At 37.4% G+C, this 16480-nt stretch overlaps 1 protein-coding gene across 6 annotated transcripts in view; it reads left to right on the plus strand.

Annotated features, from left to right (window-relative positions):
* PCDH15 (protocadherin related 15) overlaps positions 1-16480 on the plus strand; it is a 1134710-nt gene that overhangs the window by 603117 nt on the left and 515113 nt on the right. For all 6 annotated transcript variants that reach the window (XM_067465706.1, XM_067465711.1, XM_067465710.1 and 3 more), the window contains one exon: positions 3739-3857. In XM_067465706.1, the coding sequence (XP_067321807.1) occupies positions 3767-3857 (91 nt within the window). In that variant the 5' untranslated portion in view covers positions 3739-3766. The remainder of the gene's footprint in view (positions 1-3738; positions 3858-16480) is intronic.

Here is a 16480-nt window from a genome sequence, read left to right on the forward strand (position 1 = left end):
CGGAATATGAGACACAGCTCACTTCATTATTTCTGGACAGTTTCCCCTGCATATCCTGTTCCTGTAGCCTCTGACATAACAAACAAATGAACAAAAATGCTTTATTGTTTGTAGTGGCTCTTTCTTTTTCTCAGATAATTGACCTTTAATGCTGTGGTATATTTGAAAATGTCTCAGGAACTCAAACTGTGTCTCAGCTCAAAGATATGAATAGAAAAAGTAGATGGCACTTCTTATGTTCGCATGGGTCAAAGGGCAGAATATATGGAGTCAAGATGCATTGGAAAATGAGATCACATCAGTCTGTAATGGTCAAAAACAAAAGGTTTTGGTAGATTGAAGGGTTGGAGAGTGAACTCTGAGTGAGGTCTCTGTGCAGTTAAAGGTATTTTGAAAGTGGGAGAGGGGAGAGAGAAAAAAGAAGGAATGGCAATACTGGGAGTAAATACATAAGGAGGGTGAAGTTGGGTTTTTTCCGCTGTCCACATAGCCAATGCCCACCTAGGTTCACAAAAGCTATATACCACAATATCTTTGTTTAGAATGCCAAAATACTCTTTCTCCCACTCCTTTCCTTTTTGATGGAATCCAGTGGTGGGTATTTAAAGGTGGAAAAGTGAAAACCAGAAGAGGTGACAAGTCCAATCTCCCCTTCCCATGGCTCCTTGTTCTTCAGAGGGCTGAAAATTATAATATATCTGCTTTTCAAGTAGTTGTGAGGGTCATAGGAGAAAGGAGATGGTCTGGAATTCACTTTGCGCTGGTACAGCTGTTCCAGTGCCACACATATCTCCCTCAGTATGATAATATACATATTTATGATACAGTATAACCTCACATAACACATAAGTAATCAAAAAAGCATCATAATAGGAAAGGAACAGGCATGTAGCAAGGGGGAGCTTGGGGGGCTTCAGCCCCCCCCCCCGAAATTCTCATGGTGGACCGCGAGAAGGCCTTACTGGTACATTATTTAAACTGTTATGTTTATTCAAATCATGATCTGATCACCATGCTCAATATATCCCATATGCATGGGGGTATTAGGGTAATGATACAAAAGGTTTGCTAGGGTAGACCCTCTTTCACTCAGACTCAGCCCCCCCCCCCCGAATAAAACTCAGCTCCCCCCAAAACAAAATCCTGGCTACGGGTCTGGAAAGGAGGGTAGTATTGGTACTTTCAAGTCTATCATGAAATATTTTGTTGTAATGTATGAGATTGAATTATGGTTTTAATAGATTTAATTAGTTTGCATGCTTATCAGTCTGTATCTTGTCACTCTATTTTATTCATATACATTTCTCTTTTTTAAATAATCTATTTTTTATTTTGAATATATCATACCAGTTTGCCAGGAAAGCCAATATGGTTGTGTGTGTATGTGTGTGTGTGTGTGTGTGTATATATATATAAGTGTATGCTTAATTTTCTGAAAGGAACAAGCCAATTGCAATGACTGCTTTCCTGAAAACAACTGAGCTGAGAAATCTGGAAACATTCTCAAGTTTTAAAAGACGTGTTTGCTAGTTCCTGTTTTTCATGGATATGTCTACTTTCCCATTAAAAGAGCTATTTTTTCTTGGCTGCAATGAATATATAAAGACTTTGACAGATCTAAGGAGGAACTTTAAAGTCTTGACATGATACTATTGTTTGTGATGTAAATAAGTGCCAAAGACGACACTGCAAGTGCACAGATAAGAAAAATGAAGTGAAATGATAGCAGTAACTTTAATGATTTTAGATTGAAAGCAGAACACGTTGTTTTGATGTTGAAGGCTGTTGAGTACAGCATAAGAAAGAAGGAATATTTTTGACACAAAAATGAAAGTATATGTGGCTTTATGTGACCGCAATACAAACAGGTAATTGTGGAGCAGTGACAGTGAGTAAATCTGCTGGATTAGGTGGTTTATAAGGTTAAACCCATAGCACTATGTTGCTATAAATAATATATTGAGTTTGTTTTAATGTGAGCCTTCATGTTTCACTCTTATTAATCCATTCTATAGGTCTTTCTATTCTTCCATTCATTTTTCTAAGTACTTGTGGCCAAATGGAAACTTGCTAGCATTATTTGGCATTATCTTCTTGTTTTTAATTCAAAAGATTGAATCTGAATAGATATTAATTACTGATGGATTGGCCAAAATTCTAAAATATAGGCAGTGGCATCACAATAGAGCTGGAGAATATTTAGGTCTCCAGATGTTTCCAACTGCCATCATGCTGTGCCAGAAACTGGAATACTTCAGATTCCCATTCTCTTCACCATGAGAACTATACTGAGCATTGATTTCTGTCTCATTTGAAATTGTATGTGATTGATGCACAGTTTATCTCATTAATCTTCACAACCCAGTGCAGTATATATTTACTGACTACATTGCAGATTGTGATTTTTGGTTGAGAAATGAGCACTATAGAATCAAAATTTTATAATTGTAGAATGTGGAGATAAGCACATACATTGCAATGAGATTTGTAAGCCATCGCCCAAATCTCATCGCCCATGTAATAGAGTGGTAAGTTTCTCCAAGAATGGACTAAGCTCCCACCTTAAGCCATTCTACTCACAGATGGTTAATTTATATTAAGAACTAGCGGTCCCCTGCCACGCGTTGTTGTGGCCCAGTCTGGTGATCTCGAAAATAAAGTAATGAGAAAGCATTGGTTTTTAATATATGTAATTTTATTGTGCTTGTGGGTAAGCAGTATTTCTTGCTGTTTCTTTGTCAGTGTTGATGTGGAGATTGTCTGGTTTGCCTACGCTGGAACATGCAACATATCATTGCCCTTCTTTAGGGGTCCTTTTCAAATCTTTGATACTGCATCTGTCATATACGTATATATGTGTGTGTGTGGGAATGGCTGGATGGACTTTTGTCAGGAGGGCTTTAATTATGTTTTCTTGCCCTGGCGAAGGGAGTTGGACTGGGTGGCCTTAAGGCAGCATTTCTCAACCTGGGAAGTCTAGACCCGGGGGGGGGGTCACCAGGGGGGTGTCAGAAGGGTCACTAAAGACCACCAGAAAACACAGAATTTTCTGTTGGTCATGGGGGTTCTGTGTGGGATGTTTGGCCCAATTCCATCGTTGGTGAGGTTCGGAATGCTCTTTGTAGTTACTATACATCCTAGTAACTACAACTCCCAAATGTCAAGGTCTATTTTCCCCAAACTCCATCTGTGTTCACATTTGGGCATATTGAGTATTCCTGTCAAGTTTGGTGCAGATCCATCATTGTTTGAGTCCACAGTGCTCTCTGGATATAGGTGAACTACAACTCCAAAACTCAAGGTCCATGAAACCCTTCCAGTATTTTCTATTGGTCATGGGAGGCCTGTGTGCCAAGTTTGATTCAATTCCATTGTTGGTGGAGTTGAGAATGCTCTTTGATTATAGGTGAACTATAAATCTCAGCAACTACAACTCCCAAATGACAAAATCATAATTTTTGAGTGATGGTCACTCCTTGTGTAGTGAGACATTTTATTGCCAAATTTGGTGTGATTTCATTCATTCATTTTGTTTTTAAGGTACTTATTATGCACAGAGCATTTATATATATATAGATTTAAGTACAGTACTCATATTGATCCATGGATAAATAGAGTCAGGCTTTTTGAACTGATATTTTGGCAAAAATACATTCATAGGATAATTTGTTTTCAGTTGAATTCAAATATGTTATTTTATTTTAAAAGTTATCTCCCTCTTCTCTCGTTTCTTTCTAGATCTGCCTTGATTGAAGTGTAACATAAAATGTTACAGCAGCTTTGCTTCTCAAAATGGTTAGCCATAGGGATTGCAGCTTCTGTTGTCTTCATAGATTGCTTGGCCCAGAATGATGATGGTAAGTCTCTTTTTTTCATTCTTAATTTTACTGAAAGTTTTAAGAGAGTCTTTGAAAAGTGCTTAGAACAGCATAACATTCACAGAGGATCTCAATGTATGTATGCCTAGGCTTAAGTGATGTGTAAAAGGACAGTCCCACAAATTGCTCTGTTGTAAAGCCCACTTTGCCAGAGTTATATGACTTCATCACAAAGGCCAGGCGAAGCATACCACTTCACTGTCAAATGGAAGGGGTAGCAGGGTGAATCTGTCACCCCGTACACTGTTTTCTCACACCAACACTTTCCCAATCATATGTGGAAAGCGTCACCCTCCTGGCAAGGACCTGTTCTGGCTCCAATTGAGTTAGCATAACACAGACAGGCTCCCATATTGGGAGAGAAGCGTCCAAGGACACTTCTACCCTGGTTGGGAGAGGGGTCTCCACCAGAAGTCACACGATATTGTGTGATGGCTGGCGTGGTGTTCTGCCCCCAAAACAAGGTGGATGAGTCCTAGAACGTTAAAATTGCACCATCGGATGAGTTGTAAACCACAGGATTACTAAAGAGTCATGAATAAACCTAAGAATACAAAAGAATAACTTTGAATTGCAACAATTTCACAAATCACTGTATTTTCTTAAATATAGTACATGCCAGTGATATCAAAATAATAAGTAAGATTGCATCAGTTTTCGATTGAATGAACAGAATTTGAAAATTGTGATTGTCTGCATTAACTGTTATTGACCTATCTATGGAGTTGGCAGATCAAAAGACAATCTGACAAAATGACACTACCTAAAAAAATCCCAACTCCTCATCTGTATGCTTGTCCACTGTGCCTTGCCTCATGCACAGAGGAAGAATTGTTGGAGGCAATTGGTCATAGATTTTTAGCTGCCTGTGCTCCTTCTATTTTTATCAGTTTTATACCAATTTATGCAACGCTTTTGATACGAAATAAATAAATAATCCATTGTGGGAAATCTGGATGCAATGTTTTTCATGCTATTGAGAATTTAGAACATTCTAAAAATTCTTTGTTCATAATTAGGAGTGATTCAAACTACGTTTTAAATCTTATTTGGATATGTGATCACAATCAGATTCGCACCATATGTTCAAATGTATACTCCAGTGGCATAATATTGAATTAAAAGAAAGCAGTTCTTTTTTAAAAGTATGTTTACTATCAGTTTTTAGATAAACAAATGGTCCGTTACAATGCAAACATCGTACAATTATTGACATAATCTTTCCAAATAAAAACTGCATGAAATGCATGGATAAAAATGGGTGGGCATCAAATTATTAAGACCCCTACATTTTCTGAATAGTATCTTGCACATATACCTCTATGTTACTTAATTTAGATACCTTATTAAATCTCATGCTCACAATTTGGTTTTGGTTTGTTTTGAGGGTTTTTTTTATTTTAAGGAGGCCCAAATCTGTGATCCATGTTATGAATTTTCCTGGGCATTGTTTGGCCTGCATTGTGAAGGACCAAATGTAGATAATTACACATTTAACCCAGCTATACAGGAACAAATGGAAATGACAGCAAATTAATAATAAAATGTTTCCTTCAAATAGGTGTAATTTAGAAAGTGAATGCTGGTTAATACCAGTAATTTGTTCTCATTTGCTAGCTCCCAGAATTCAAATTTATCAAGCCATGATGGCTGGGTGAACAATACAAGAAACCGTATTCTACTATTTGTGAAACTTGGAGTACATGCACATACATTTAAAGCCAATTAAATGTGGTACATTCAGAACCTCTCATCCTTTAATCCTGCTTTCAAACCTTCTCTCATACAAACTCCAACAGGAAATTACAATTCCCATACTGTACACAGTACAAGAACTGTAAATTTTGTGTTATTTATAGGCTTGGGCCTGAGTTGGTTTGAATGAAAATGATTTGTAATATTCAGTGGTCCATTTTATATAATCTCTGAAAACAGAACAGGGAGAAAGACGCTGCAAAGCTCAGCAAAATAGATTAAGGGAGCAAGATATTATCGGTTCCTGGAGAGGAAGGAGTGCATCTTTTCTTCCTGCCCAGCAGAAACAGCGTCCATCCATTTCATTTTAGAAAGTTTCCTCGGCTCCTTCTCCAGAGAGGTCCCTTCTGGGAACTTGCTTTCCCAGCAGCACTTGCATTGGGTGAGCATTGAAAAGTCCCTGAGTTCATCTCAGAGCATGATGAGAGTTTTTCTTTCTGTCTCTCTGTTTCTTAGCCAATAAAAGGCTTGGTTGTGTCCATACTCTGATTGACCAAGAATGGACACAACCAGTGACTACAATTCCAAGAACCTTCTCTTGTAAGGTAAAGGTAAAGGTAGTCCCCTGACATTAAGTCCAGTCATGTCTGACTCTGGGGTGTGGTGCTCATCTCCATTTTTAAGCCGAAGAGCCAGCGTTGTCCATAGACACCTCCAAGGTCATGTGGCCGGCATGACTGCATGGAGCGCCGTTACCTTCCCGCCTGAGCGGTACCTATTGATCTACTCACATTTGCATGTTTTCGAACTGCTAGGTTGGCAGAAGCTAGGGCTGACAGCGGGAGCTCACGCCGCTCCCCGGAATCAAACCTGCGACCTTTCGATCAACAAGCTCAGCAGCTCAGTGCTTTAACCCACTGCGCCACCGGGGGCTTCTCTTGTAGTTTGCCTTATTTTAAAAAATGTTATGGTTAAAAATTAAATTAATTCTAAAAAATCAGTAGATTGATGAATTGTTTTGAAACTTGACAGGCCTGCAGTTGTAAATAGGGCCTAAAATTGAGTAAGGTTTCATGCATATAGGCCTTAAAATTACTGAGTATTGGGCTTTTAAAGTTTCCCATTGTAGGCCATTGGCTGAATCTTTGCCGAATGAAAACGGCAATACCCCTCCTGATTTGAGCAACTTCCTGGTAAACAGAATGAGATGGACTCCAAAACAGCATGCCTTTTCGCCAAATTACACACCTCTAGTTATTTATACTTAAATCTCCAGGGCAATTGCAAGTATCCAAGGGGTGATATCTATCCTATTACCACTATTTATGAGTTTTATTGCTGTATTGTTATGTTGTTGGCGGCCTTGGCCTTTGTAAGCCACATCGAGTCCTTCGGGAAATGATAGCGGGGTATAAATAAAGATAATAATAATAATAATAATAATAATAATAATAATAATATTTCCAGATACTTCTGACCATTTCTGAGGCCTCTTCTGAAACTGGTGGAAACTAGAATTTAATAGGCAAAAGTGGTCATTGTTTTCAGAAATAGCTACTTTGAGTAAAACAATGTGATTTTAATAGGAGAACTGTGTTGCTCGGAGGCACAATTCTCCATTGTGGGTTGGTTGAGATAGATAGACAGACAGATAGATAGTAGGCCTGGGTGGTTTCGTTTCGTTAATTTGTAATTCGTTATTAATTCGTTAATTTTTCCAATTACAAAACGATAACGAACCATTCTGGAGCAATCATTAAAAAAACCGAATTTTTAAACACGTTTTGTAAATGCTTCGTATTTCGTTATTGTATTCGTTTCGTTATTGTTCTGAGGTCGTTTCGTTATTATTTCCGCATGTCTAGGCCAGTTTTATGGTTTAATTAGTGAAAAAAATTTATAATATCACACCAACAGTCAACAACAGAGGGAGAGGGAAGCTTCAGAAGTTTTTGGAGGTTTTTTAGCGTATTTCGCGGTCGTGTCCGCCATTAACGAATCGATTCGTTATTGTTTCGGAAATCGATTCGTTAATTTTTTACCATTTACGAAATTTCGTAAATATCGAACTTTTTAAAAGGAAAAATTTGTAATTATTTTAAATATCGAAACAAAAAAACCCCCCAAATACAAATCGATTTTAGAAACAATTTTTTGCGTTGTTACCCAGGCCTAATAGATAGATAGATAGATAGATAGATAGATAGATAGATAGATAGATAGAGGAGGCCTCAGAATCTGAGGGGCACACCAACAACCTGACAAGCTACATGCAATCTGAAGACCACACCATTCCCATTTCTACTTTAAAATGAAGATTGTATTGGATGTAGGTGCAAGTTCAAACACCTATACCTTTTATACTTCAAGGGCACGCTATCAGATTTATTTAATTGATTTCAGAGTTATAACTTCAATTTCAACAATGCTGAACTGACTTCTGAAACTAAACTAAACAAGCAACCCCCCTCCCCTGATCTATCTTTCTGACTAAGCATTATTTACCCACCTTCTGTTTTAGTCTGTTCATTTACTGTAGTTGTTGCTGGGATTTTGTTGTGAACTGATTATTGTCAGTATGTGCCCATTTGTGTAATTGTACAATTGTGATTTGAAAAGAAAGAGCAAATATTCAGTTCTGTTGTCTATCTAAATAATAGTGTACAGTAAAAATTGTACATATTTTTATTGAAATATTTCTTTTTAAGATTCAGGTATTTTCATCAAATCAACTGAAAAACTTAAAAGGCATTTTTTTTTACCAATATGAGGTTTTCCATAGATTATGATTAATCTTTCCAGTTCCACAAATTCCTTAGGACTTAAATCTTTGATACTTTTACTTGATGTGCTTTGAGATCACAGTCCACCTTAAAAACGATCTCCTTGGCCTAACGTAACCAAGTCAATTTGTGCCACCAGAACATTTAAACCAGGAGATTATGAGATGACTGTTTAAATAGTTGTGGCAGGCCTGTCTCAGAATTAGCCCAACTGCTTATAAAGGCTCAAAGTGGTGGTTCTCTCTGAGCAACCATAACTTTTGTTAATGCCTTGGCTCACGTTAACGTGAATCAAATCCATGCATATTTATTTAGCTACCATGGAAGTGATTGATTTCCCTTTTGGGATAATGGGTCAGTGTCCAGTGTGGTACATTAATATTCACTTTGTGCTTTTTTTTTGACAAAATTAGTTTATTCTGTTAATATCATATCCATATTGCTTGCTGCAATGAATGAATAGTTTGCTAAGTATCACAAATACTTTTAAAACATTTTAAAAATTATTTTATTCTGTTTTCATTGCAAAAGAATGTATCCGGCACTTTGAAGAGAAAGTAGACACAAGAGTCTAGTTACATTGGTTACACAAACAAAGGGAATATTACATTTTATTCCGCTTTCACACACATATAAAGATTCATCCCACATCCATATATTACCATTCCTTCTTCTATCTCCTGGAGAAGAGAACCAAATGTAGGCCAGATCATATTCCCTGCAAAACTGTCATTCTGCTGAATTCACCATCTTTCTCAGTTCCTTGGAGAAGGTGGTAGCAGATGACCAGAGTCTGCTATCTGCCACACTTTTGGATAGCAAAAAGGTTTCTTATACAACATTTTTCTGCTGTTGTTTTTCCAAAAAGTTTTAAATAGCTGACAGGCTGTTTTTCCAGCTAAAACTTGCTGACTCTATCAATTCTTAAACAGACGGTTTCCTTCCTTAACAGATGTTGGTTTTCCTTAAGTAAGGAGCATTGTTTGACTTCCTTAACTTAAAGACATATTGTCTGACTATGTAAACATGTTGTTTTCAACCAAGAGTTAATCATTGACTCTGGTCATTTCAGCATTTCAGCAGCTCATTAATTCTTCACCTCCTTTTGCAGTTTTCCATAATGCCATTCTTCTTAGGATGACTCAGTCAAACTCCAGTCATATACCTTTCGTTCAATTTCATTCAAACCACACATCATATTTATCACATAAGCACTGGAAAAATGTTAATAGTTTCGGTGTTAGAAAACATCTCTGCCATATGGGGACAATGGCATGACTAAAAAAAATCTACTTGCAAGTTGAAAGAAGTCAGAGAAGAAAATAGATGAATTCTGTTTAAAAATATCTATATTTAATTTTTAAAAGAAAACTCCTTGTTGTATATCCTACAAGTGCAACATTACAAAGCATTGAGAGTATTTGGTTTCATCTTAGTTTAGAAACTCAAAACTCACCCTTAATAAGTTTGTAGATGTGATGATGGCAGATCTGTGGCTTAAAGTTCTCCATTTATCACCTGTCTCCCCACAATTCCTCAAGATATTGCAGTCATGTTATTCTCCTTTTTTTTCTTCTGAAGATTTGTGAAAATAATGAAATGGGAGTCATTGTAAAAGCATATCTATATTTGAATAGTGCATGCTGTATTTTCTGAGAAAAGGTATTCATTTAAGTTGTCGTCTTCTCTATGGTACCTAATAATGTATGGCAACATGATCTCTGAATAGTTTCCTTTCACTTTCTTTTTTCATTAGCCTGTGGGCACATTGACATCTGTTGCAAAATATAGCACCACAGTTTAAATTATCTCATTGGCATTTGGAAGAGGCTTTTGTGGCTTGTTATGTTTACAACTGTGATCATTAACCTGAAAAAAAAGAATCCCAATTCACAAGTTCCACTCAAAGGAATAATAGATCCAGTTTTGTGATCAGTATTTTAAAAAGGTTGAATATAGAAGTTTTGAAACTGTGTTCTGGAGATTTTATCCCCTATGTGATGGTTTAAACATTGCACATGTTTTCCAGTTTAAATGAAGAAATATATCCACCATATTTCAATATTAATATCGTCAATACAGAGGTTATTGTATGCTATGGAATATAGTAATACTTAAGCCTATTTTAATAGTAACCATCAAGCAACCAGAAACTATTTACCAATCCTCATGGGTGCCGGTTACTTAAGAATCTACTATTTAAGGATGTTGTTTTTTGTTTCATCTCCATTATAGATAAAATGAGGTGGAGGGTTTTTGATTTCACAGAACTAGAATCATAGAATCAAAGAGTTGGAAGAGACCTCATTGGCCATCCAGTCCAACCCTCTGCCAAGAAGCAGGAATATTGCATTCAAATCACCCCTGACAGATGGCCATCCAGCCTCTGTCTAAAAGCTTCCAAAGAAGGAGCCTCCACCACACTCCAGGGCAGAGAGTTGCACTCCTGAACAGCTCTCACAGTCAGGAAGTTCTTCCTCATGTTCTTGTAGTTTGAAGCCATTGTTCTGCATCCTAGTCTCCAGAGAAGCAGAAAACAAGCTTGCTCCCTCCTCCCTGTGGCTTCCTCTCACATATTTATACATGGCTATCATATCTCCTCTCAGCCTTCTCTTCTTCAGGCTAAACATGCCCAGTTCCTTAAGCCGTTCCTCATAGGGCTTGTTCTCCAGACCCTTGATCATTTTAGTCACCCTCCTCTGGACACATTCCAGCTTGTCAATATTTCACTTGAATTGTGGTGCCCAGAATTGCACACAATATTCCAGGTGTGGTCTAACCAAAGTGGAATAGAGGGGTAGCATAACTTCCCTAGATCTAGACACTATGCTCCTATTGATGCAGGCCAAATCCCATTGGCTTTTTTTGCTGCCACATCACATTGTTGGCTCATTCTGCATTCTTTGCCATCAAAAGTACACCTACCTTGCTAGCTTAATAAAACCCATCACTGGAGACATATTGATTCCTATCTGTTTTTCCTCAGGACCATCACAGGACTTACCCTTACAATTCCTTTTTTTTTTAATAGAAAGAGAGGAGTTAATACATGATCAGGTCTGCTTTTCAACCTATTATGTGCTCAGCATTTTTATGAATAAGTAGAGGTATTAAATTTTGGGGAGAAACACAAAATTATAGAATTCTTACAGTCATAAAATCAGAGTAAACGCCATACAAACTAACAGATGGCTGCAGTTTATATGTATGGCACATCTGATTGCCTTATGTTACTGTAGTTTCATTGTTGGTATTTAGAGCTGGTACTGAAAGCACTGGAAATCAAGGTTTACCACTGTTTTGCTTGCTGTGTACCATTTACAATGCCATATTTTCTGCAGGTCAGTATTATAACCAAGTGCATTAAACTCTGAATTAGTGAAATAAAATCAGCCTTTAGATGATAAAAATCCTGCCATAGCCATTGTGAATGATAGGGTCATCTGCGGTTTAGGAGAAAAAAACATAATGTTATTTCAAAAAACAGTTTGTTACTTATATGCAAGTGTGCAAATCTAGAAGACTTCCCAGTGGGAAATTATCAGAGTCTGGCCTTGAATCATAACATTGCAATGAAATCTTTAAAGACAAATGAGATTGGACTTGGACATCTCAGTTTCCTTCCTGCTACCTGCTGCTCTACAGAGTATTGCTTTTGAAACTATTTGGAAGGAATCTTGTAATAAGAGTGCGGAAATTGTTCAAAGAGATGCGAGGAGGTCTGATCTTCTGTTCCGTCTCCCAGGAGTTTGATTTTCATTGCCCCATAGTTGTAGGAAATAGCACCCTTTTTGCATTTTTTCCAGGGTTGTTACAGACTCAGCAACACCCTGAGAGTTAACCATTAACAGAGGCTTGAAGTCAGCCTGCAAAGCCTTTGCTGCTGTTGGCTTGCAAAAGTATCTTTTTGATTTTGAGACCGCCCCTTTTTCCTGGGGATGAAATCTCCATTTTGAGAAGCTCTTCTGCCTTCTACAGTATAGCAAAAGACTCAGATGTGCTTGTGGCCAAGCCAGGACAGCTCAGACAAGCCATCGTAAGTACTAACTTCTTGCCTTTAAAACTAGTTCTGAGTTTAGATAGGGAAAGACCTGCTCTTTCTAAAATAGCAACTCAGCACTAGGGCAGAGAATATCCCAGGATTTCTCTGCCATTGGAAGAAGCTCTAACTACTTTGCCTCCAAGCTAGCTTTGAGTTTAGGTAGGTAAAGACCTGCTCTTTTTAGTATAGTGACTCAGGGCTAGGGTAGAGCGTATTCCAGGATTTCTCCACCATTGGAAGAAGTTAACTCAGCAGCTGAAGGGAAAAGTAAGAAAGGAACATCCACATGATTATATAAGTTGACTGTTTGTATTTGTAGCCTCAACAAATTTTGCCAAGCCTGTCAAGGACTTTGAGAAAATAAAAATCTTGTTTGATGTTCAATTTGGAGATGTCTTAGTTGCTGGGACTCCTGAGCTTCAAAGTAAGCCCCCCGCTGTCCACCCGGTTAAAGAAAGAAGCACATCATAGTTTTAACCTTAAAGTGCCTAGGTGTGACTGCACACTGATCTTCCTCAAGACATACCCAGACCCCACTTAAGGTAGATCTAAAATAGTTCTTTGGATAAAAATATCAATATCTTTAGAGAAGAGAGAGAGAAAAAAAAGAAGAGGAGCAGTGGAAAAGAGGATAAAAAAATAAAAATAAAGAAAAAATAAAAATTGTCTTGACCTCCTGGTGTCTTCTGAGAATCTTCCGTTTGGACTTCATCTAAAGTCCCTTTTATTAGATTTTCTATTCTTCTTTTCTTTCCCTATTTTTATTGAGTTTCCATCCTTATTTTTCTTCCATTCAGATTAATGTCTCTTTTTTCTTAAATATTCGGTGACTTCACTCCAGTCTGTTTCTTTTCTTCCAGTTTCTTTATTTTTCAGTAATAGAAAGGTAAGTCTGTCCAAGTTGGTAATGTCTAGCATCTTTGTTATCTAGTCTTCCTCGTCTGATGTTTCTGTTTGTCTCCATTTTTTTGCATAGCACACTTTTGCGGCTGTCAACGCTAAAAATAATATTTTGTCTTTATCTTTTTCTAAATTTTTCTCATATATTCCTAGCAAGAATATTTCTGGTTTCATTGGTATTTTTAATTTTAACATATTTTGGATTTCTTTTTGTATCTTCTTCCAGTAATTTTTGGCTTTGTCACAAGTGCACCACATGTGGAAATATGAACCTTCTTTCTCCCTACACTTCCAGCAGGTCGTACTCGTATTGTTGTATATTTTCCCTAGTTTTTTCGGGGTCAAGTACCACCTTAGCGACATTTTGACCCAGTTTTCCCTAAGGTCGGAAGCATAAGTGTATTTTAACCTCTTTTTCCAAATTTCTTTCCACTCTGTTTAATGTTTCTTCGTAAATTTTCGTTCCATCTTTTCATATAGTTTTTTCCTCTTTGTGTTCTAAGTGCCATCCTAAAAGTTTTTTATATAGTCTTGTTATCAGTTTTTTATCTGATTCCATAATTTTATCCAAAAATTCTTTACCCTTTGAAAAGCCTAGTTTTTTATCTTTATATTTCTCTTTAATTTGCCAATATTGTAACCATGAAACTTTTTTGTCGATGGTAATTAGTTTGTGTTGTTCTTTTAATATTAATTCTCCTTGTTGGTTTTTCAAAATTTCTTTATATTTTAGCCAATCATTCCATCCATATTTTTACCTTTTTAAAGAAAATTTCAATTTAAATAAATAAATAAATAAATAAATAATTTTAAATAAATAAATAAATAAAATAGTTCTTTGGATCCTGACCATATAACATGTAGTACCATGTTGTTTTAAGAAAGCATTAGCATTATGATAGTTCGATCAGTGTTACAACCAATGAAGTCTTATTTAGATTGGGAATATTTGAGGGCATTGCATCATTGACAGAATGCAGAAGTGGCCCAGTTTCAGAAATGTAGAACAAGAAATGTTGCACATGTGGTTTTTTAGTGTACATTTTGGTGAATCTTATGTACATTTTGGTGAATCTTATGTACATACATTTTCAGAGTCTGGATTTGGGAAAGAGGTTCCTAAGAGGCTCTTTATAAATTTGTATATTATCATTTGTTCAGCATTTGAAGGGTTTGCATTTGAGCTGAAAAGTCATATTTCCAAGTTAAACAACAGTGTAATTATGCACACAGGTGTAAATATGAATATGTTCAACAGCTAAAGAACCTCACTCATCTTGGGGTTTCCTTTTGACATAAATATTAAATATTAAAACAATTTTGCATACAGTAGTTATGTTAGCGACATCGTATGACAAATTATTTATATAGCTAGTGTAACCAAGATAGCTATATATACTTTAGATCTTAATAGCCTTCACCTCACCCCTCAGTAATGAACATTAATCAGTCAGAGGTGGGTTATTTTCATAATCTGTAATGGCTTTTGTTGATAGATGGATAATTGTTTAACATATTATTCTTCATAGGGCTGCCAAGGAGAACAAGCTTTATTATTCTTAAGAGAGACTTTGAAAGTATAAATTACACTCCTAGAGATTTTTTTTTGTTATAGATGTCTCTATCAGAAGGGTTTAGGCAAAGAAATGACAGATTATTTCAAATCAATATGTGGAATTTATCCTCCAGTATTAAAAAAGAAAACACTGCTCTTAGTACCTCCTTGGTTTTCTAGGGGCCCTTCTACACAGGCATGATAAGACTTGTTGCCAAAGACTTTTGGTTCACATCTGCTGTAAGACTTTGCATTGCTTTGGGGCTTTACCTTCTGTTTCCTTTACTATTATATGCATTGTTATTATTATTTGGGTGAAGTAAAGCTTTTTTTAGTTACTTTTACTCATGTTGTAAGGCTGTTTCTGGAGCAAAACAGGATACTCAGGATGGCTCACAACTTAAGGGTGGCTCACAACAAGCTCCAGGAATACTCTGCAGAGGGGCCTGTGCTTCTGGCAGGCCTGTCTGGTAAAGGGTATTTCTAAGGAAATGGAGGGCTGGGTGGAAGGGGGGGCACCCTTCTACTCCTTTGAGCTCCAGGAGCCCGAAGAACCGGGATGACTGGCCCAGAACCTGCAAAGATCTGGACCTTAGCTTAAGGTCCAGATCTTTGCAGGTGTCAAATTAATGTAGACTAAACTGGGAAATCCCAGTGTACTCCGCATTAATCTGGGTTTACCTGAGGCATTGTATTGATGCCTCAGGCAAACCCATTATCCATCTCAGGTTCACAGCAAACAGGAGCAAGAGTCTTTGACAAAAGAAGTCTGGTGGAAAGCCAACTCTGGAGCTGTAGCACCAAGACTGGAACACAAACACACCAAGTAGGTCAGTTGTTGCCAGTGCTGACTTCTGATTTCACTGCTAATGTATCGCCCTGAGCTCCCAGCACAGAAATTCCTAGGGTGAGATCTGATTGCTCAGCATTTTTGCTGTGATTCTAGCTGACCTTCTCCTTTCTTCTTTTGGCCTTCACCATTCTAAAAATGTAGGGACTTGAAGTATGTCTTCCTTGCCTTCTCCTTCCTCCTCAACACTTGGACCCAAATCTCCAAGTGCTACTTCTTAAACCTCCTGTTCTATTTCCTGCCCAGAAGCAGAATAGTAGTCCACAACACTGAGTCCCCTTTGGGGTGAGAAGAGTAGGATATAAATGCAGTAAATAAATAAATGAATAAGATATGTCAGGAGGTGGTGGTGGAGAGAAACCCCTCCTACCCCACCTCTGGCAAGTTTTTTTTGGGGGGAAATGGGGGGCTGGAGGGATGGATACCATCCCAGATCAACCTTTGGTTGACCTGGGATGTCATCTAGCCACCTCTTAAGGGAAAGTCCGGGGTTTGGGTTGGGGGTGGGGAAAAACCCACTTCCTCTCTGTTTCCCCCCTGTCTGGAAGAGTCCCCTGTCACTGTCTACAATAATAACAAAAATTACTGCTTGTTAGGGTCTTCTCTCAGAGTCTGGGGCAGAAATGTGGAAATCTCTGACATGTGGCTGCAAAACTTTTTGCCTATCCTTGTAAACCTCTTACAAAGTACTTCGCTCTTCTATGAAGATCCATTCCTCTCAGAAAATCTGTTAAGAACTGCCATTTCTGAATTGTTTTTGCTTCACAAAATTAGCTC

Source organism: Anolis sagrei, chromosome 3 (genome assembly GCF_037176765.1).
Source record: "Anolis sagrei isolate rAnoSag1 chromosome 3, rAnoSag1.mat, whole genome shotgun sequence".
Lineage (NCBI taxonomy): Eukaryota > Metazoa > Chordata > Lepidosauria > Squamata > Dactyloidae > Anolis > Anolis sagrei.